This window comes from Oryzias latipes, chromosome 12 (assembly GCF_002234675.1).
Source record: "Oryzias latipes chromosome 12, ASM223467v1".
Taxonomy (NCBI): domain Eukaryota; kingdom Metazoa; phylum Chordata; class Actinopteri; order Beloniformes; family Adrianichthyidae; genus Oryzias; species Oryzias latipes.
In genome coordinates, this window is record NC_019870.2 from 725,317 (window position 1) to 748,222 (window position 22,906).

A 22,906-nucleotide genomic window follows, 5' to 3' on the forward strand; every position below is an offset into this window, starting at 1 on the left:
CCCACACCGGAGGTTTGATGCCACGGTGCGTTCACTTACCAACGGGGAAAGGGACGGAGGGATGGAATGGTACAAATTAAAAAACAGCTGCAGTGTGGAGGAATCGAGAAACGCTGCAGAGAAAACAGAACAATGAAACTCAAATGTCTGAGCTAACTTTGAAGTGCACTGATGCCTTCACTGACCTTAGCGCACAATTTCACAACCTGAAAACCTCAGACAGCAGCTTCAAACCTTCATCACCATCTATCATCTACACCCGGTCCATCATTCAGAACCACATGTCGCTGTTTGTGATGTCATGAACACGGATCAGTCCATCATTCCAGTAAATGTGTGGACAGACTTTGAATAAAGTCATGTGACCATCCAGTGTCTAGAATGTTCTAAGAATGTTCCCTTTGGATTCTTTGGATGTGTAAAAACAACAGTGGTGAACTTTAGGAAACTAAATTTAGGCTGTACCAAATTAATTACGATTGATAAATTAAAGACAATAAGCGTTTCTTTGTTTTTCTAAATCACGTTAATCTCATTTTCATTTATAACTATTGGTGTGTTCTGAAATAGAAAAAACAAAGGTCCAACTGTTTATGTGGTTAAACCTTTTATTCGAACTTGTCTGGAAATAGTTTACTCTCAGTGCACCTCTTGATATCCCTGAACGTGCTGCGTCGCTGCTGTGACGTCATTAAAGTGTGACTTTGTGGTTGTTAACAGAACAAACGCAAACAACGCCACAGCTAATATCTATGAGGTAAGGAAGGGTTAAAGCCCGATGAGGCGTTCTTGGGGTACGCAGAGGGCTGATCTCATGAAACGGTAAACTGTGGAATAAGTTACGTCAGCATGAATTCTGGTATTAATGAGAAGTTTTGGATCAAGATCTTTTAAATTGTTCAGAAAAGATTTTCTACTGTTTTATAGAGGTGAGTTGATAAAATAGATTAATCGATCTGAATTGATCCACACTTGATAAATCAATAATGGATCCAGAAAAACAGAGATCGATTTTTACGCCTTTCTTTTTCTGGTGAACTAACGTTTAACAGCAGTAAAGTGAAAGTCTGCTAGCTTGATGCTAACGTATAATGGAATTTGCCACAGGACGGCTAATGCTAACGCTGGTCGACATAAACATTGCTGACTAAATGAACTTCATGGACTCACAGGCAGGAATTTTCCAAACTCTTTTAAGGAAACATTATTTAAAAGTAACCATACTGGTCTAAAGCCTGGAATAAAGTGTAATGCTATAGCGCCTGCTCCACCTAGTGGCCAGACTAAGGAGAGGACAGAGGGAACATTTTGATCTGCACATTTTAGTTAGAGTTTCTCCTTTGTACAATTTTACTGTGTGTGAACTGTATCAGATTTTATGAATATCTTCAAAGCAGATATAGACTATTGTTCTATTGCTAAACAAATATGTCTAAATCTGTAAAATGTGTACATTCTAAATTGAATCGATTGGATCGTGAATCGATCCAGGCTGTGGTGAATTGAATCGATTCTGGACATTATTGGCGATACCCAGCCCTACTGTTTCATGTGTTAAATTTGAGACTCTGGGCCGGATATTTTTTGGTTTTTACTAATTGTTTGGAATTGGAAAAAAAACATTTTGTTTGTATAAAAGTATAGGTTGGAAGTCACGGATCCAATCGGATTGTTCAAAATGAAGCGACATCGACCATGAATTGGATCGCCAATCACAAATTATAATATGAATGGAATATAATATAATATGAATGGAATCGTTGCAGAGCTGACATCATAGACCTGAGGCAGAGTTGCAGTACAAAACCAGCAGAGCGCCACGTCGAACCATCCGTGGAACCATCAAGACCATTTCTGAACAGTGGAGGAACTTTGCCTTTTCTACTGAAGGCCATTCCTAATCTAGAAGGTTTCTGGATCCGAACCTGCACCACCAGGCTCACCTGATCTCCATGACGTTGGGATCTGCACGGTGCAGAGGTCGTCCGACGACTCGTCTGTGGAAGTTCCTATGAAATCGAAGTTGAGGCAATTGTAGCTGAGTTTGAGGAGCTGCATCAGCAGGCCGTGCTGCGACTCATCGTTCAGGTTCAGGTTCTTCCCCGACGCCTGAAACAGACAAATTACACGAAGATGGAGGCGGAGCTGCAACGCACGGCGCTAACCCACAAGCTAGGAGCAAAGGCCTGGTGTTCCCTAAGGGACCTTTTACACGAGGCTAGGCAGAGTGGAAACTGAACCATAAACCTGTGATCAGAGGTTGACCACCATCTACCTGGATCAGGTGTGTCCTGCCAATAGGAAGCTATACAGGTGAAGACGTCAGCCTTTAAGGTCTGGAGGGTGACGCGTGTTTGTTAAAGCATGGCTGTGGTTTTACTAAGTTCAGTAGCGCTTCTGCCAGCTGCAGCTTTGCGTGAAGACCACAGTTGTCTGCAGGAGTTTCCTCACACGCATGTGAACGTTACATGGACGTCTCCAGGATTATGGTTCAACAAAGAAAACACTATTTCCTTTCCTGGAAACTGTTCCATCAAATTTGAAAGAAATCAGGCTTTCTTGTTTGCGTTTCTCCTGCAGTCCGGCAGAAAAAGTGCAGATTGTTGGTATTTCTGGATTATAATCGATGCTGCTCTGGAATTCATTTTGTTTTTTTAGATCCTAAACTGGGATTTTCCACAAAAGATGTTCTGAAAACGATGAAGGAACCATCCGCCTTTGTCCTCTAATCAACTTCTGGATCATTTGCTTCAATCAGGATTGTTCCATTTTAAAACAGGGGGCATTGGGACAAAATTTAGCGGCTTTAGCTGGACCAAAGTGACCTCAGCAACTGGCAGAGTGATGAACACACCTGTTTGAGGAGGTTACATGACAGCGTGAAGATGTCAAAGAGGGAGGAGTCTCTGAAGGACGACGCTATCTTCCTATGTTTGGTCAGCGGGTGCGTCGTGTCGGCCTGTGGAGGACAGATGATGTTGGACATTGTTGTTACAGGGAGGTGGGGGCCTCCTGTCATTGAGGGACCCCAAACCCGGCGTCCTTTCAAAAACAAGCCTTATGAATTCCTGCGGCACACGAAAGCAGCACCAAGGTCAAGTTTCAGGTGAGTCGACCTACCTGATTGATCTCATTTGTGAGCTGGGACAGAATGGTGACGCCGATGATGCAGTGCTCCACGCTGTCCTGTGGACGCAGCACAGCGCATTACCACAGACCTGCGACTCATCCAGGTGACATCAACGCCTCCGTCTCTTCAGATCATCTGAGTCCGCATCAGTCCACAGACTCTTACCTGGAGGAAGCGCGTGACGTCGGCGATGACGTTCCTGAAGACGTACTCATCCTTCTGACAGTCAAACCAGCCGAGCTTGGTGATCCGGGCGTACAACTGGATCAGCGCCTGGGTCACAAACGCCGCCAGCTTTGGCCGTGTGGCCAGATAGTTGAGCACATAGTTCCCTGTTGGACACATGGGTGGAAGTACGGCTGTAACGACTATTCGGATAATCGGATATCTCTGATCTATTCCAGAAAAACTGGGTACGAATCTTTGTGACATCCAAGAAGATTGGTGATCAATATAACTATAATAAAGTTTTAAAAATACACTTCAGGCGATGCAACTATCTCACTAAAACAGTGAATAATGTTGGATTTTAAGTATTTCACCTAAACTAGCCGAATTTGCTACTGTCACAGGAAGGAAACAAATCTTCAAAGTAAAGTGTTTGAAGGTTCTCATTTTCAAAGTAAAAGTATCAAGCGGTTTAAAATAAATAAATAAAAATGAGAGTGAAGTTCAGTCTACTGAAATAAGTTCTGGAAAAACGATCTTATTTTAAAAACCGTCAACAATTTGAATAAAAAAATATAATAAATATTTGATTAAGAATATCATCCAAATCAGGTGATCAATGATGTGAGTCATGTGACCGACCGTCTGCTAGCTTGGTGGAGAAACTGTACAGGAACACGTCTGTGAAATGTTAACCTAAAGTTTGGTTTTTTTTGGTTTTTTCCACTAAAGATGAGAAAAGTCCGTTTCTAAACTCTGTTTTCAGTTCAGATGAAAGGACAGAGTGTTTTCTAGTGGTTCCATTTCTATGTAGGTGTTGCTGCCTCTTCATTTTCTGTCTTTTTGTCATTTATCTACTGAAACTGTAGTCAGCAGAACTTTGAGGATGAAAACGGTGTGGGGAACATTTCCAGGATTTGTTGTTCAATGATCCGAAACAACAGTGATGTTTCGGTTTCGTTTCCTGCTGGAGTTAACCAGGAAGTTGACGTAGGTGAAGTGATTTATATGAATGTTTCTGCTGATGCTTTGGACACTGTTTTTCACGGTGCTTTCTAACAAACATGAGGTCAATAACCCATCACTGTGTTCTGGATGGCCCTCCTTATCCCAGCGCAGACTGAAACATTGGTACCTTTTCATTTACAGATGCATTCTGGGGTTGGTACCGTCTTATCTCCAGCAGCTCATAGAACTGAAGAGAAGCAGCTACAGCCTGAGCTCTCAGGACCGGTTCTGCTCTCTGTGCCCAGAGTGCAGCACAGAGATGGAAAAAAGGCTTTTAGATTTGCTGCAGCAGAGTTTTGGAACGAAATCCAGAAAGAGTTTAAATTGAAAGAATTGATCTCCCTGGGCTCTTTAAAAAACTTTTAAATGAACGAGAGACAAAGCTTTCAAACTGTAAATGCTTCATTTAAGACTGTTTTTTATGATTGAGTGTGAGTGTAAATGAGAATTGTGTGTTATTGTTGGGCTGCTGCCTCTTGCAAAAGAGATTTTTAATCTCAATGAGTTTTTATCCTGGTTAAATAAAGGTGAATAAAAAACACAAGACTGGGATGTTGTTTAAAGTGATAAACATTATTTCTTGTGTTTTTATCGTTTTTGTTTTGTCTGATCTCCAGTTCTAAACAAACGAAAATATGATATTAAAAACATTTTTCAATTCCCTACATCCAATAAAAAGACAAACCTATAGCAACCATTCAGACGTAAGAAATATGGTTCAATCTGTGAATCGGATGTCCAGATAAGTCACAATCCACACTGGTTCATGTATAGACAGGTGGGGGGTAACAGGGGTTTGGACAGGTGTGTGGACAGGTGTGCGGACAGATGTGTGGACAGGTGTGCAGACAGGTGTGCGGACAGATGTGCGGACAGTTGTGTGGACAGGTGTACAGACAGGTGTTCAGACAGCTGGGTGGACAGGTGTGGGGACAGGTGTGTGGACAGCGGTAAAGCTCTGGAGAGGTAAATACTCACGGATGTCGATGCGTTGCTCCAGAGGCAGGGGGTTGCTAGTTCGGGACACCAGCTTGGATAAACATGTAGCGGCGAGCAGCTGGGAGTACGAAGACTGAGAGAGCACAGAAGAACAGGAGAATAAAAGTACCTGTCAGATAATCTGTTTTCAGATTGAATCAAAGAAACACCTTGGAAAAAAAGGGCAATAAAAACCAGGAGACACTGAGAACCTGAAGGTATTCAGCAGGAAAACTGATAACACGGTTATAAAAAGTGATGTGATGTTGGAAAAGTTTCACTTTAGGCCGTTTAAGGATCTAATATTGATCCAAGAACAACCCGTCCCGTCTGGACTGAGGACGGCGGCTCTTCACACTCACGCTGCCTCTCTCCAGCAGCAGCTGACATTTGCTCAGACAGTCGGGGCTGTTGGTGAACTCCACCAGGGCTTTCTCGGCCTGGAGTCGGACGGCGGTGTCGGTGGTCTCGTACAGCTGCTTACACAGGATCTCCAGCTGGGCAAGGCCCTAGATAAACACAGGAGAGGAGCTTATCAGCAGCCAGCAGGAGGAGCACAGACCAGCAGAGCTTTGGGGGTGTCCACGTCACGCTCCTGCTCGGGGAGGACAGACTCCTGCTTCAGCACAACGCTGAGCCCAGAAAGATTCAACAGGTCCGAGCGGCACACCTGCAGATAGGAGCTCAAACCCGACCCTGCTGCACTCTGGACATCTGCGGCGCCACATCGGACCCCGCCCACCTTCAATCACGCTGATAAACTTCTTCATAAATGAAACCAGGGGGGCGCCACCTGACCTGCTGCCCCGGGACGCCAGGCCTGAAACCCCCCCAGGAGGTTAGAGGAGGAACCACTGAGAAGCTCCAAGACAGTACCAAGCATCCTCAGAACCTCGGGCCCAAAACAACCCAGACCGGCGTATGGAGCCTGCTCCAGAACCACAGCAGCTCCAGAACCACAGCAGCTCCAGAACCACAGCAGCTCCAGAACCACAGCAGCTCTGGAGGCTCTTCTCCATGCTTTGAAGCAGCTTTGGTCCAGAACCACCAGATGCAAACCAGAACTTCGGACTGACTTTCCTCCGTCAGTCAGGACCATCAGGGAAGCCCCCAAAGAACCACATGTGGACATCTTCCAGACCGGGATGAGAGTTTGGTCTTCTTTCTGAATGACAGTCCTAAAGTTCCTCTGATGCTTCAGCGTCCACATTTGTCTTTATTTGGTGAGTTTGAAATAGAAAAAAAAAAATTCATCTTTCCAGCTCCGAGTGGAGAGAAACCCCACATCGGAGCAGAACACCCAGAGCGGTTCTGCTCAGCTCGTCCTGATCATCCACCATCACCAGGCTGGACCACGATGATGGTTCCCACCAGGAGACACACTCCGTCTTTGAACAGACCGCATTTCAGGTCCGGATGAAGCCGGAACTCCAGCGTGACGGACAGATCGGACCCTTCACAAGGTTTGAACCCCGCCTGCACCCAGACGTTCAGTGGTTAATCAGGAGCTCCTCCTATACTCCTGCTTTGGAGATCAGGTCATGTTTGTTCCTCGGTTCTCATTTTTAGGCCTCAGTGTGAATATTAACTAATAATTATGACAAGAAGATGGAGTCTAAAAATCCATATTCTGGATTTTTTTCTTCTAAGCAGCAGAAACTTGTTTGTACGTTTTTAATTAATGTTAACAAGTTAAAGTTCCTCTTAGTCCTGCTTAAATCAATAATTTTCTCTGTTCATCTTTCAGAACAAAGCCAAGTTAGTTTGTAAATAAAAATGATAAAAATGATAGATCTGGATCAGATAGAATCTGATCTTAGTCAGTGAGATCAGCTCCAAAAGTTCAATCCTCCAGAAACCAGAAAACAAGATTTTTTTGTCTTAGTTCAGTTCCACTACTGATCTGATAAACAGTTTGGCTCCGGGGGTTAATTATGGGATGTAAAGTCGCGCACGTCTCGCATTCCTTCAGGAATCGGTAGGAACGATGCTTGTGCACAGCCCGACAGATGCAAGTAAGACAACATGCATTCACTTGAGCTTTACGCTCCACCACAGGATTTCTTCAGTTTCGTGCACGTGCCCCCAGGACGACTTCAGGAACTCGTACGACTCGTTTGAACTGGTGGCTGAGTCACGGCTCCTGTGGGAGGACAGGAGGAGCAGGCCTCGCTCCCGCAGGGTTCATGCAGAGACGTGATGCTGCCGACCACAGCCAAGAGGAGCTGGCTCCGCCCATTCTGTCTGCACGAGCATCTGGTGTAAACAGAAGCTGTAACAGGTTCAACAGAGAAATGCTTTTCAAAGTAAAACCACGGCACTTATCTTCACTTTCTACGGCCAAGGACGGCAAGAAGAAGAGCTGCTGTTTTTCTGAAGGTCGGCGGTTTATCGAAACATGAAAGAGAATCCCGTATCAGATGTGACCTTCAGACGCTCCTGCAGCTGGAAAGCAGCCGCAGGTTCAACCCAGCTGTGGCAGCATCACTGATCGATCTCTGACATCACCGTCACCTGCAGCAGAGCCTGCTCCAACCCCCTGAACACCTGCAGAACCCACAGGAACCCGCGGCACATGCAGACATGAGTGTCGGGGGGGGGGGGTCTGGGTGCATTCACTGGCTTCACAAATGCGTCCACGGCGATATTTCAACTGTAAACGCCCGACGACGAGCCAACGCTCCAGAAGACCGACGCGCCGGTCGACCTCCAAATGCACCGGGGCTGCTACAGCCAGACGAAAAAGCTGCGTCATCTGCATAACTGAAGCTGCTTCCTGCTGTGACATCTGAAGACACCTGCACAAATTCAGTACAACTTTATTGTCCCACAGGTTATAGGACAAAGTCAAGAGAATTTTAAAAGAAAAATGTGAATGATCAAAACCTTTGTCAGAGTTAGAACAGCCCTGACTGGTGCCTCCGAAACCCTTTCAGGGGGAACGTTTCCAGTGACGGAGAACGATGTGAGATGTTAACGACCTTAGGAGAGTGGTCACATGACCAGACTGAGCAATCTTCTCTTCAACCAGACAGACTCCATATGACTCCTTCATCCACACAGACCTCACAGATGGAGCTCCAAACAGCTGCATCTACAGTCAGGACCATCAATATTTGGACAGAGACTTAGGAGCCCATGAAATGAAGGGATTGTGTTTAAAAATGCTTTAGTTTTTCACATTTTTATGCAATCTTTTTGTTCGACCCATGGAATAAAAGCTGAAAGTCTGCACTTCAATGGCATCGGAGTTGTTTTATTTCAAATTCACTGTGGCAATGTACAGAAACTAAATTAGAAAGAATGTGTCTCTGTCCCAATATTTAAGGTCCTGACTGTAACTTAGAGGGAGAGAACATGGTCCATGCTCCGCCCTCCATCTATACCTGCTTAAAGATCGACTGGATGCAGGAGCTGAAGTTCTCCATGCCCCCGTTTGGTTCAGTGTGATTCATGTCCTGTCCCTCTTTCCCTCTCCCCCCCGGGGGGAGTGCTTCCAGATGCCATGCTCCTGTACCTGATGGTGGACCTCCTCTCTGCTCCTGCTCCTAAACTTGGCTGTGAACCCCCCCTCTGGCTCGTTTGGCGCCCCCAGCCGTCCCCCAACTCCATCTGGATGAAGCTCATCTGCTGGACTATTCAAACATGTAGTTGTAGAGTTAGATAAGCTAATTCTCTCTGAGAGTTCTGGTACATCTGTCCGTCCTGGGGGAGGACCCCTCCTTCATGTGGACACCCCTGAGGTTTCTGCTTTTTTTTCTTCAGGAATCAGCTTTTTTTAAGAGTTTTTCCTTACTGAGAAGGAGGGTCTGAGGCCAGAGATGTTAGTTTTGTTTAGTCTATTTAGTTTGGCCATTACCTATTGAATTCCATGAATAATTTAATGTTCTTATAAAATTACCGGTATGCAGTCCGTTGAGATTATTGGACTATATAAAAAATTGAAATAAATTGAAGGAGCTTCCAACAACCAGACGTTCCTCCAACTTTCTCCACCAGGGAATCCAGCTCGCCGTCAGGTGGTCAGTCAAAAACTCAGCCCCTCTTCATCGGAGTGTCTGAGACGCACGCAGCAGGTCAGATGACACCAGGTCCAAATCAGGATAATCCATGAGTGTTTCTGTAAACTGCAGTTTCTTTTGATTTTGGAGATTTTAAAGTCAGTCGGCTCTTCGTCATCCGAGTCATCCTCAAACAGGTGCATTCATTAACCTTTGGTCTCTAAGTGACGCTGGAGCAGTTTCATAGTCATCAGGTGCGTTTACCACCGTATACCTATTTAAAACCAACATTCAGACTGACAGGAGAGCATCAAGAGTCTGACCCCCCCACAGAATCAGGCTCCTCCTTTTCTTTAAAGAAAACAGACTCAAACCTGTGGTGAACATTGCTGAACGCGAAGAACGCATCAAGCATGATGTTCTCTCTGTTCTGCTTTAAACCGATTCAAACGGCTGAAAGAACAATTACAGTTCTGATCAGTGAACTTCCAGCCTTAAAACCATCTTTGGTACTTAGAGGCGGAAACATTGGATTCTGGTGGTCAGACCAACAAGTCACCAGTTTGACTAACGTCTGAACACGTGTGATGCAGAATGAAAAAAGAATAAATAAAGTTCTGTTTAATGTTTGACCCTACATAAAAACACACACAGCTGACACAGGAGTGCTGTAACCAAATTAAAAGGCTGCTGCTGATGATGCTGCCACTGTAGAGTAGCCCCACCCCTTCTGACGTTCCAAACAGGAAGTGGCTCCAAGAAGCCAAAATCCCACAGACATCTATAGAGACATAAACAGCCGTACTCAGTCATTCTGTTGGTCAGAAGAACCGTTCCGGATCTGATACCTTTTTCTTAACATCTTCGTGATAATCCTCATTTTTTCAGTAGTTCAAGTTATTCAAGTTATAAACTGACCAATTAGATGCTTCAATAGAAGTAGGCGGAGCCTGCTGGTCCAACATCCACAGTTTGTGTGGCCCACTTTCCAACAAGCTGATTGTTCAGAGTGGTTGCTAGGGCTGCACAATATGAGGAATAGTCACGATATGCGATAGTGGTGATTAATATTGCGATTACAATATAATTTGCGGTATATAAACAAATAGCAAAACAACCAAAAACATCATTTCCATTTCATTGCAACGGTTTAAAAATTATACTCCAAATGACCCTCGTCGACGTAGGAGGCAAACATCAAACATAAAGGGCTCATCTGATTGATCAACAACGTAGACGGGTCCTTCCGATTGGTTAAATGCATAAAGGGATTTATTTCATTCGTTCAATATTTCAAGCCTCCACGAGTTTGTTTTACATTTAAGGTAACCATTTATTGCGATTTTTGGCGTCTTTTGCGGTATGCATATTGCACAGCTTGATGTCGCGATAACGATACATTTGTGGTATATTGTGCAGGCCTGTTGGTTGCCATAGAAACGTTGACTCAGACCAATCGCTGCTTATGACGACGTCTGGCTCCAACATGGCGGGGTCAATATTGCGAAAAAAGTGACTGAATCGGCTTCATTTGGTTGAAGCTGGAAGTGAACCAATGGGGGGGGGGCTTTTAGCAACGCATTAAGAAGAGAATAACTGGTCTTTACTCAATCGCTGTTTTTAATTTCCAGACTGACACCAGACTGATGACACCAAACATCCCATAATCCACATGTTCTGATATCAGGCACAAAGACGGATCTGAATAAACAGAACGCACTTCAGGTGAGCTGCTCACATCTGTGTCCTCATTGGTTCCTTGGAATGTTCTGGAGGACGAGCAGCAGCAATACACAAACACGCAAATGCACCAACACACGAGCACACACGTACACACACAGGTTTGTTAACATTTTTAACCCTCTCTTTCTTCCATATGCTATCCATCCATCCATCCATCCATCCTCTGAACCCACTGAATCCCTTTTGGGCTCACAGGGTTGCTGGAGCCTATCCCAGCTACTGCTGGGTGAAGGTGGGTTACACCCTGAACAGGTTGCCAGACTGCAGCAGGGTCACACACTAGCACGCTCACATGCACACCTAGGGACCACCGAGACACAGCAATGGACCTATGAAGCCGGTTTCTGGAGTGAGGGAGAAAACCCAAACGAGTGAGGTTGAACACTCCACACAGGAAGGCCCCAGCCAGGGTTTGAATCCTGACCCCTACACCCTGTGCAGTCCCCACAGGTTATTTACACGTATGTAGGGCTGAAAATGCAGACAGCTCGTCATCAGAGCATCGGCGTAGACAAACATCAACGTGAAGCTCCTCCCTCCTACGACAGCTGCTGATCTGAACATTTGACCCCAAATGCACCTGAATGTAAAGATGTGACAGCAAACAATCCTGTTTGTGTCAAACACAAAGTCTCCATCTGGTTACTCTGAGAGGAAAACGGGGAAACACTGACCAGGACACGAATCATTAAACTAAAAAAAGAAGCTTTCTTCAGAATAAACAGTAAACATGTTGCGTCGCTGAACAGCTTCCTTCCAGGACCTCCAGCCGCTTCCACGTCTCTGTCCACCTGCTTTATAACAGTTTTACTTCCTGGAGGACTCGTCATGTTCCTCACGGTCAGTGACTGACCTCTGAACGATCCACATACATGACGATAAAAGGAGGATGCGTGTGACGTGAAGGTCCAGAAGACTTTCAAAGGTTCAAAGAAACAAACCACGACTGCTCAGAACTTCTGGGCTGTCTTTAGATTATTTCAGAAAATTACATTATAATTTTAAAAATATCCTCTCAACAGAACTGAAAACCCGAATACAAACCCTCAGCCTCGCAGGTTCGAGCCCGCAGACGGGCTGGGATGCAGGAGGAGGAGGATGCAGCTCGTTGGCATGGCTCCTCCGACAGCCGGTGATGCTGCTCAGCCCTTCAGCTCCCCAGAACCGTCAGGCTCGCTCCTGCAGGACCGGCCCGGTACCGGACGTGAACTCTAACTGGTTCTTTCACAATTAAAGCCTGACATTTCTCCGCGTGGTCCCTGGCGGGACGTGTAGCAGGACCGCCCGGGAAGAGGTGAGGGCTCGGCCCGCCCTGCCTGTGCCTCCACATGGGTCCAACCACACCACCGAGCCGCTGAGCTAGCTCCGAGCGGCACACCAACCACGAGCCTGCCGGGTTCTGCCCGGTACCAGAGCAGGAGTAATCCCTCCCAGAATCCGACGTCCAGCCGCCGCCGTGGGCTCGGAGCCCGTCTCCCCGAGAAACAGTTCAGCACTCCGGCTCATGTTTTCAAACAAGCTCGGGCGGGAGAAGTTCACGGCTGGAGCAGGTTAGCATTAGCATAGCTAGCAGCAGCTAACTAGCACAACAGAGACGAAAATAAATATTTGTTGTTTACAAACAACAAGCAACGCAGCGAGACTCACATCCGGGTCCAGAGAGTCCGGCTCGCGGGTCCTGGCATGAAACCTTTCCGACATGGAGCTGAGACTGGCGCCAAAGGACACTCCGAGCGTGGTAGCCTCGCGGCTAAGGTTCTGGAAACCTTCGCCTTTCATTGTTTACTTCACGAAATCACGCGGTGAAACGCACGCAGACGAAGCACGCGCTCACCGAACCGCCACCGGTCTCTTGAGCAGCAGACCGATGCGCCCGTTGGGAGTCCGACCGGGAGCGGAGCGTTGGGCTGCCCGGCGACCGCGAACCTTTCTGCCGCGGCGATCTGCGGCTAGCGCGGTGACAGCAGGCCACGAGTCAACACAGGCGGTCTCCTTCTTTCTTTGCCGCCGGTGGCCCCCGGTTCGGCGCCGGCTGCGCCCACCGGCCGCACGCCGGCGCCGTGCCGGGAACCCCGCTCCCGGATCCGTGCCCAGCATCACCAGCGCGCGCATGGACACCAAGCTGATGACAAAAACACCAAACCTCCGCTTACCTGCACATGATCCGCCATTTTTCTCCATTTCATGCACCTCTCACTCCCCCGCTTATGGGTATGCATAGAGACAACAGCGCCCCTGCTGGCGGCGGCTGCGCAGTGCACCTCCAGCGGCCTCGGAGCGACACAGCGGCGGGAAAAACAACAACCAGGGATGAACGACAACCGGGGATAAAAACTAATATCCATGAAAAAATAAAAAGCGGGGATTTTAAAAACAACAACAACCGGGAATAAAAATAAAAAACTATCTGGGGAAAAAAAATAACAATTGAAAAATAAACAAGAGTTTACAATAAAAAAACGAAACTAAAAACAACACACACACAAACAAACTAAAATGCAGAACAAAATGATTTTGACGACATTTGGGATCTTAAACAACTACAGTAAAAATTTCCACCCTCTGTACAACTAAAACCAAACAAAAAAAGAAAAACTATCCATCAACCACAATCACACCTACGTCTGCAACACAAACATGCTAGAATATGTTTGCAGCTACCTGAACATGACTCAGTGTACGGTTCTCCTTCATCCAATTCAGTTCCATTTTATTTGTAGCCCAAATTCACAGCAACAGTCGTCTCGATGGGCTTCGTATCGGTAATTGAAAAAGTTAAACATAAAATCAAAAGGATCGTGAATACAAAGAGTTCAATAGGAAAATACTAAACTGAACTAACAAACTGACTAAACTAAACTGGACATCTCTGCGCTTAGACCCCCCTTAGACCCCCCTTCGCTGTAAGGAAAAACTCCTAAAAAAAACGGATTCTGGAAAAAAGCAGAAACCTCAGGGGTGGAGGAGGGATCCTCCCCCAGGACGGACAGATGTACCAGAACTCATAGAGAAGAATTAACTTATCTAACTCTACAACTACATATATAAAGTCCAGCAGACGAGCTTCATCCAGACGGAGTTGGGGGACGGCTGGGGGGCGTCAGATGAGCCAGAGAGGGGGGGTCCACAACCAAGTGTAGGAGCAGAGAGGAGGTCCACGCTTCATCTTTGTCTTGAAGTTGAGTTATAGCATCTGACCTTACAATCTTTCTCCTTGAAACGTTTCACTGCAACTTCAAGACAATGAAGTCAGAAGCTGGGGAAAGTATGGTGCACTGGGGTTCTGTCCTCTACTTCTCCTCTCCTATCCTTGATCATTACTTCATGATTCACGTTTTGTGATTCCAGTTCGTTCGTCTCTGCTCCTGTTTTTGGCTGTGGACCTTGAATTTTACCAGGAAAGTTCCGTTGAGATCCGCAGATCTCTTTTTCAAGGGAGAGGTAGATTAAAACACAACTCAAGACATTTCATTGAATAAAAATAATTTTAAAAATGATTAAAAACAAAAACATGTTTATTACTTTATTTCCAGGTCCAGACAAAGTGTGACATGTGGTATATAAATCAGAATCAGAAATACTTTATTGATCCCACACATGGGAAATTTGTTTGTCACCATAGCAACTGACAGCAGAGAGAAAAAAAAGACTTAGAATGTAATAAAAAAAAGAACAAAGAAAATGTAGCATAAATGCAAACATCAAGGTAGTATAATTTAAAAAGCTATTTACAGAACAGTGCAGGTAAAAAGATGTGCAAAAGAAATGTGCAAAATAGAAAAAAAAACTAAATAAATAGATAATAAAAATGTGCAAAGGTTATCTTTTGCATTGTGTGTTGTTGTACAGGGTTATTGCATTGGGAATGAATGACTTTTGGTACCGGGCGGTTCTGGAGCGGAGCTGTCTGAGCCTCCTGGAGAAGGAGCTCCGCTGTTTGTCTAGAACAGGGTGGAGAGGATGCTCTGGGTTGTCCATGATTGAAAGGAATCTGTTCAGGGACCTCCTCTCCATCACTGCTTCAAAGGTTTCCTGTTTGCAGCCAATGACAGAACCCGCCTTCCTGATCAGCTGTTCAGTCTGTTGGTGTCACTGACTGCAATGCTGCCCCCCCCAGCAGACCACAGAGGATGATTGTCAGTCTGCTGTCAGAGAGATGGAGAGGTCTTCTTGGGTACAGGGACCAGGCAGGAGGTCTTCCAGAGGAGCGGCACCTTCTCCAGTCTGAGGCTCAGGTTGAAGAGATGCTGGAGAACCGCAGACAGCTGGTGGGCACAGGTCCTCAGGGTACGAGGGCTGACGCCATCCGGGCCGGCTGCTTTGTGCTGGTGAAGTTTCTCCAGCTGTTTCTTCACCTGACAGGCTGTTACAGTCAAACAGGGAGGGAGGGGGGTGGAGACAATCATCCATTAAAATCATAAAGTTAGACTAAAATACAAAATAAAGTGAAAATAAGAGGAATTGTGATGAACTAAGCTTAAAATTAAGCCACCAAACCTAACAGAAACTCATCTGGTGCTTAACTGGACGTAACACTGAAGCGGCTGAAGACCTCTGCATGTAATCATGGCCATTTGCTCCCTGCGCCGCCACATCTGGCCACCAGGTGGCAGCAGATACCAACAATTCCTGGAAGCACCAAAACTTCTGAACAGGGTTTTCCAACAGAAACATCGCGGCTTTCCCCTATTTGTTCAACAAATGCTCACATTTGTTTAACATTCAATCCTGAGAAACTTTTCATTTATCTGAAGGATCCGCTGATTAGAAATGACACGTAGTTTCTGCAGGACTTCGCTAGCAGGACGGACTGTGTCCTGTGAAAATAGAATAGAGGTTCCTAAAACTGCATCTGAACAAACACATGGAAGAACATCAAAGTAGATATGATCATCCAAACACGCAGGAGAGTTTTTCAATTCATTTAGTTTATTTCCATGCTAAAAAGAAATCCTCAGTGGCGTTAAAAAATGACCTGGAACTTGTTTGAATCCTGTAAATATTCATAAAAGTAAGTTAAAAAAAAAACTAAAGCGAGGGTGTCAGCACCAACCCCTCATACTGCCTTCAATGCACAGCAGCGGAGTGATAATGATATGGGCTTGTGGAGCATGAAGTCTGCTTGACCTTTGAACTCCTGCTGTGATGACGCCTTTGGTCATATTTGTGGCAATCAAAGATTGTTTGTTTCCGTTGTTGTTGTCTTTGTTGTTTTCTGAGTGTTTTTACTAAAGCTGTGTCCTTTAATTGTTGTTTTGTGTTCCTTTGTTTACTTCTTTTGTCTGTTTCCTGTTGCATCCATCTGCATCCTGCTTTTTCATGTGTTTCATCATTACATTGTGGCAATGATGAGAAGACACGTCTTGACTTCGATACGTGAAGCTTTATTCACTCATATGCCAACAACTGAAATAAAGCGGGCAAATCATCTTATATATGAACACTGAATCAGACCACGCCCATAGCAACTGCAAAACCTGTTGGGTGTGAAGCCCAGAAGCAAGGATAACCCCACACAGCCCCCCCCCCCGAACACCCAGAAAGGAACTCAACTGTCAAAACCCATTCTGCAAGGGCGTTTAATGAGTCTGCCAAAACGGCTATGTCGACCCGCAGCCTGTGGAGCCAACTGTGGGACGCTGTTTGTAGAGCGTGGCAGATCTGGGGGTCTGGAAGGAGGACACCCCCGGCGAGGAACTCGAGCTGGCTGCACAGTGTCGCCTGTCAACACAAACGCTGGTTTCAGCCGGTCCACTGTCACAAAGTCTCTGCGCCCACCCATGTCCAGGACAAAACATTTGTCCCCCTTCTCCAGGACACGAAACGGACCATCGTAGGGGGGATGAAGGGGCGAGCGGTGGCCGTCATGTCGGACAAAAACAAACTGGGCTGACTGGAGCGATGAAGGCATAAATGACCGTGGGACGCAGTGGTGCACGGGGCCAGGAGCCGACGGTAAACGGGGGCCCGGGGCAGACGACTCTAATAAAAACTCCCCAGGAATTCGGAGCGGCTGTCCAAACACTAACTCAGCGGAGGACGCGTCTAGGTCGGTCTTAGGAGCTGAGCGTAGCCCTAGTAGGACCCACGGCAAACGATCCAACCAACAGTCATCTGTGAGCGCTGCACGGAGGGCAGCCTTAAGAGAACGGTGGAAACGCTCACACAGCCCGTTCGCTTGAGGATGATAAGCTGCAGTACGGTGCACCTGCACCCCTAAAGATCGCGCCATTCCTGACCAAAGCTCCGAAGTGAACTGGGGGCCCCTGTCTGAAGTAATGTCTGACGGTAGACCAAAACGGGCAACCCAGGCAGAGAGAAAAGCACCGACCACGTCAGCAGATGTAGTGGAGGACAGAGGAACTACCTCAGGCCACCTGGTGGTCCGATCCACCATTGTTAACAAATGTGTGAAACCCTTCGAGGGAGGCAGTGGGCCAACCAAGTCCACGTGAACGTGGTCAAAACGCTTGGCTGGGATCGGGAAAGGTTCTAGGGGGGCTTTTGTGTGCCGGTGAACTTTGGCGCGCTGACATGCAACGCAAGCCGCGGCCCAGCCCTTCACATCCTTACGCAACCCAGGCCACACAAAACGGGAACTAACCAGCTTTACAGACGCACGTACACCTGGGTGGGAGAGGGAGTGAACAGATTCAAAAATGCGCTGCCGCCACCCGGCAGGAACCACTGGCCGTGGCCGTCCTGTGGAAACGTCACACAGGAGAGTTAGGCTACGTTCACACTGCAGGGCTTAATGTTCAATTCGGATTTTTTGAAAAAATCCGAATTGTTTGCTAGACCGTTCACATTTCCAAGTAAATCCGAACTTTTGTGATCTCCAGTGTGACCGTGACACGACCCAAACGAGACCCGCATGCGCAGAAGCCAGAAGAATACTCAACGGTGAACGACGTCACTTGTTCTTTGTGGAGCCAACGTTAACAATGGATGTCAACAACAGTGTTGTCAAAAGCGGAGCTCTTTTTGTAATATTACATTTATTTTCACGAAGGAGCAGCACAATTACAATCTTCTCATTTTAAGAAGGCAATGGAGTCTGGATCGTCTGGACCCACTGTAGTGGAAGAGGAATGTGTATGTGTTGGGCCCGCGCGCCCGCGTGTGTGTGTGCAAGCGCGTGCCGCGATAGAGAATAGGGGGGGGGCAGTGTGGGCTCGCATTCATGTTGTGTGTTACGGAGGACGGATGACGGTAATAGAAGAAGGTTTCCCCCAGAATAAATGCTATGGACTCTTTATTAACCCGTTCTGGAGAATCTAAGGATCAGAACAGGGAGGAGGAGGATCGCCTGGGTCCCCCGCGCTTCTGAGCACGGTCGGAAGGGAAGAAAGAAAAAAAAGTTATTGCGGTAAAGGTTCAACACCACGCTCTGCCATTTATCTGGAAATTTTTTCAAAAACCGCCCAGTTGCGATCAGAGCCCTGGAGTTTGGCCTGAATAGAGCGATCAGCCCAAATATTAATCCAATCAGTGACCCCCATTCCCTTCCACTGACGGGTCTCAGCAGCATCGTCCACCATGGTTGATGTTTACGTTCTCGTTCCCGCCTACTTCAACGCAAAATGATGACGTTTGTTGCGTGTCGATGACGTACGATTCGGAATCAAGTCGCCTGGCCGGTCAGACAGCGGTCGCAATTGAAAAGAACGGCTACAATTCGGAATCAGGACGGCAAACCCACGGGGCCTGGGTCGCAATTGAAAAGATCGGATCTGTGTCATTCAGACTGTCATGAAAAGATCGGAATTGGGCCGCTTAGGGGCAAAAAATTCGGAATTGGGTCGTTTCAGCCTGCAGTGTGAACGTAGCCTTAGACCACCATCTTGCCACAAAATCTCCTCAAGCTTGAGGCCCGAACTACCAGAGCGGAGGGCAAGAATATCTGCATCACCAGGCTGCTCGGCGGCCATAGCAGAAAAATCCGTCCCAACAAGCACCGGGGAGACGAGTACGCGTGAGAGGCAGTCAGCAACGGTGTTGGACTTTCCGGCTACGTGACGTATGTCAGTCGTAAACTCAGAAATGGCCGCCAGATGGCGCTGTTGGCGCGCAGACCAAGGTTCACTCACCTTAGCCATGGCAAACGTAAGTGGTTTATGATCCACAAAGGCAACGAAAGAACGTCCTTCCAACAAAAAACGGAAATGTCGAGTTGCCAAATACAGAGAAAGCAACTCGCGGTCAAAAACACTATACTTGCGTTCCCGAGTCTGCAACTTGCGGCTAAAAAATGCAAGAGGCTGCCAAGCGCCCGCCACTCGCTGCTCTACCACAGCACCCACTGCTATGTCTGAAGCGTCAGTAGTCAGTGCGATCTCAGCATCTGGGTCTGGGTGCGCGAGGAGTGCAGCCTTTGCTAAGGCTGACTTAGCTCCGTCAAATGCAAACGCTTTCTTTGAACGCAAACTGTCATAAAGCAGGTGGGCAGCCCGGGGAATGAACCGGTTGTAAAAGTTCACCATCCCCAAGAACTCCTGTAGGGACTTAACCACTTCAGGACGGGGAAATTTTGCCACGGCCTGAACTTTGATGGGAAGAGGAACCGCACCCTGCGCTGAAATTCGATGATCCAAAAAATCAATGGCTGACAAACCAAACTGGCATTTAGCCGGGTTAACGATCAAGCCGTGGGTTTCCAACCGCTGGAAAACTTCCTTTAGGTGCATGAGATGCTCTTCAGGGGAGGGGCTGGCCACCAAAATGTCGTCTAGATCAGTGTTTTTCAACCTTTTCTGAGCCACGGCACACTTTAAGCTTAAAAAAAAATCCCGCGGCACACCAGATCTACAGCCCCTCCCTCCACAATCTCACATGCATTTTTGTGATAATTATTGCAGAAAAAGCTGGAAGCTGCAGCTGTTTTTCTAAAAGATGCAATAAAAGTTAAGTTAGAAGATTTAAAAAAAGTTTGAAGTGTGTTCGTTGTTTTCAAGACGTTTAACAACAGAACTCCTTTTACGCTGTCACTCTCACAACCCAATGCATCATGGGAGATGTAGTGCATAAAACGGCCGGAGATCGCTTTTCGGAGCTTCATGGTGTTGTTCACTTGTTCCACGGTCTGATACCGGATTCTGTGGAAAGCTACACCGCTAAAGGCGAGCTTTAGCTGCTATTTTTGTTAGAACTGAGAGACTTTACGAGTTAAATCGAGACAAGGAAGTGAAGACTTTAACCACTTCTGATTGGTCAGACTGATGACATGTGATTAAGCCTTCAAGAATGATTGGTGGAGACAGGTAAAGGGGCGGGACTTTTCCCAAACACAGCCGGAGCTGCAGCTGAATCGCGCTGCCGTCATTCTTATCAAAATGTCTTTAATAAAATAAAATAAACACAAAGAAAAAGTATTTTACGATCTTTTATATTCCTAACTCCTCAGTGTTTTATCAGGGCCTGTTTGGATGAACACAGAGCTGAATCCTGGAGATGGGAAATGTTTTTAGATCAGTTAATGAGGGCAATTTCCCACGGCACACTTGACCATATTGGTAGAAGGATGTTGGAGATGGAGCTGCCTGGCAGGAGGGCAAGAGGACGGCCAAAGAGGAGATACATGGATGTCTTAACAGAGGACATGAAGTTGGCTAATGTTAGGGTAGAAGATGTTCATGATAGAGTGAGGTGGAAAAGGATGATTCGCTGTGGCGACCCCTGATGGGAAAAGCCGAAAGAGAAAGAAGACACTTGACCATCTCCCACGGCACACTAGTGTGCCGCGGCACACTGGTTGAAAAACACTGGTGTAGATAGACGAACACAAACTCGAGACCGCGTAGCATGGAGTCCATTAACCTTTGAAAGGTTTGGGCTGCACCTTTTAGACCGAAGGGCATGCGCAGGAACTCAAAAAGACCAAAAGGAGTGATCACCGCAGTCTTAGGCACGTCTTCTGCCCGCACAGGAACCTGATGGTAGCCGCGCACCAGGTCCACTTTGGAAAAAATTGAGGCGCCGCACAAACGAACCGAGAAATCCTGAATGTGGGGAATGGGATAACGGTGAGGTGTTGTAGCGTCGTTCAGACGGCGAAAATCCCCGCACGGGCGCCAGGAACCATCTGCCTTGGGCACCATGTGGAGGGGCGACGCCCACGGGCTGTTAGAGCGCCTCACGATACCCAGACTTTCCATGGTGGCGAACTCCTCCTTAGCGATGGAGAGTTTTACCGCATCGAGGCGCCGTGCACGAGCAAAAACTGGCGGGCCCTTAGTGGGGATGAAATGCTCCACGCCGTGCTTAGCCACAGTGGAGGAAAAGGCGGGGGTGGTCAAGGATGGAAACTCAGCCAACAAACTCTGAAAAACGTCATCGCATGACAAAAAATGCGCGCGCATGACAGGCCCAGACCCCCCAGCTGCACACGGGACAGTGGCAAAAGTGATTGCGTCTATTCGTCTGCGGTTAGCCATGTCCACCAACAAACTATGTGCACACAAAAAATCTGCACCGATGATGGGAACAGAAACGGAGGCAACGACAAATTCCCAATTGAACTTACGTCCACGAAAACATACAGTTGTCCTTTTGGTCCCAAAAGTCCCGATAGCAGATCCGTTAGCCGCACACAGCGGCGGTCCACCGGTGGACATCTCTGAGCCGGAGGGGGGAACCAAACTCTTCTGGGCGCCAGAGTCCACCAAGAAACGACGTCCGGAGCAAGAGTCCGTAACAAACAGCAGCTCTCCACGTTCGCCAGCACTCACAGCTGCTACCGGGTGCCGGCTGCTGCGTTTCCCGAACTGGAAAACGCACATGGCGGGACACAGCGCTTTGCTTTACTTCCGAACCTCTGATGGAAACGGCACAGGGAGGTCCCGCGGCGCGCGCCCTCGCCGACTGCAGACACCGATACCGGATCGTCCTCCGTCTCCTGCAGGTGGGCATCAGACGTCACGTGCTGCACGGCGAAACGCCTGGTAGCCAGCAGAACTCGGTCCGCTTCCTCAGCCAGTCCTCTGTAATCTCCCGCCGCCAGGCGAGGAGAGTTGGCCAAAGCCGCGCGCACGGGCGGCGGGAGCTGCCGCAAAAAAATGTGCGGGAAAAGAAAACAGCCCTCATCCGAGCCGAGCAGCGAGAGCATGCTGTCCATCAAGTCCACAGCCGAACTGTCTCCCAGGCCCGACATGCTGAGGATCCTCTCCGCTCTCTCTGAAGCAGACAGGCTGGATCTCCGCAGAAAAAGCTCCTTCAGAGCCGCGTACTTCTCCTGCGGGGGCGGGTGAAAAAGGGCTTCGACATGGAACCAGGAGGCGGGATCGCTCTGCCAGAACTCAGGCAGCTTCACGGCGGCGGCAGCTAGCATGGCCGGGTCCCCGCGCGCGGGATATGGCGAGGTCACTGAAGATGACGTTGAAACTCGCGCGTCTGCTGGTTCTGACATTATTCACGATTGGGGTCACCAATGTGGCAATGATGAGAAGACACGTCTTGACTTCGATACGTGAAGCTTTATTCACTCATATGCCAACAACTGAAATAAAGCGGGCAAATCATCTTATATATGAACACTGAATCAGACCACGCCCATAGCAACTGCAAAACCTGTTGGGTGTGAAGCCCAGAGGCAAGGATAACCCCACAACATACTCTTTACCAGTCAGTCTGAGGAAGGCTGCACTTACATCTGTGTTGTAAAGTTTTTATTCACTTATAAGTTTATAAAAATACACTTTTGCACACACGCACAAACACACACGCGCGCACACAAAATGTGCACATGAGAGTCGGTGATATTTTCTTTCCCATTGTTCCAAAGAGTTGCTCTTCTGCCTCCTGGAGCGTGCACAGCTGTGTGTCAACAGCAGCACACCTGCCAGGAGATTCATTGAAGAACATGTTGGGGGGGTGCCTTGTC

At 47.4% G+C, this 22,906-nt stretch overlaps 2 protein-coding genes across 3 annotated transcripts in view; both read right to left on the reverse strand.

Annotated features, from left to right (window-relative positions):
* Window positions 1–13,273, reverse strand: part of xpo7 (exportin 7) — a 46,543-nt gene extending 33,270 nt beyond the window's left edge. Inside the window, exons 1-8 of one of the 2 annotated variants that reach the window (XM_023961183.1) lie at window positions 13,182–13,273; window positions 5,647–5,793; window positions 5,285–5,378; window positions 3,296–3,462; window positions 3,121–3,186; window positions 2,855–2,959; window positions 1,944–2,109; window positions 40–113 (exon numbers count right to left, since the gene is read on the reverse strand). In XM_023961183.1, the coding sequence (XP_023816951.1) occupies window positions 40–113; window positions 1,944–2,109; window positions 2,855–2,959; window positions 3,121–3,186; window positions 3,296–3,462; window positions 5,285–5,378; window positions 5,647–5,793; window positions 13,182–13,247 (885 nt within the window). In that variant the 5' untranslated portion in view covers window positions 13,248–13,273. Of the gene's footprint in view, window positions 1–39; window positions 114–1,943; window positions 2,110–2,854; window positions 2,960–3,120; window positions 3,187–3,295; window positions 3,463–5,284; window positions 5,379–5,646; window positions 5,794–12,675; window positions 12,858–13,181 lie in introns of those variants that run through there. The other variant, XM_023961184.1, reaches the window with a different exon arrangement.
* Window positions 13,274–16,556: 3,283 nt separating this feature from the next.
* LOC105357974 (transposon Ty3-I Gag-Pol polyprotein) lies at window positions 16,557–21,837 on the reverse strand. Its single transcript, XM_023961107.1, has 3 exons — window positions 20,724–21,837; window positions 18,813–19,793; window positions 16,557–17,776 (listed from the first exon to the last, which is right to left on the reverse strand). The coding sequence occupies exons 1-3, from the start codon at window positions 21,804–21,806 to the stop codon at window positions 16,577–16,579; spliced, it is 3,264 nt and encodes a 1,087-aa protein (XP_023816875.1). The 5' UTR covers window positions 21,807–21,837; the 3' UTR covers window positions 16,557–16,576.
* Between the last annotated feature and the right edge of the window lie 1,069 nt (window positions 21,838–22,906).

Coding starts and splice junctions, on each gene's coding strand:
- LOC105357974 (XM_023961107.1), bottom strand. CDS start 21,806: ATGTGCGTTTTCCAGTTCGGGAAACGCAGCAGCCGGCACCCGGTAGCA. Junction 19,794..20,723: donor TGGTCAAGTGTCTTCTTTCT/CTTTCGGCTTTT, acceptor AGCTTAAAGTGT/GCCGTGGCTCAGAAAAGGTT. Junction 17,777..18,812: donor GACCCAATTCCGAATTTTTT/GCCCCTAAGCGG, acceptor GAACATTAAGCC/CTGCAGTGTGAACGTAGCCT.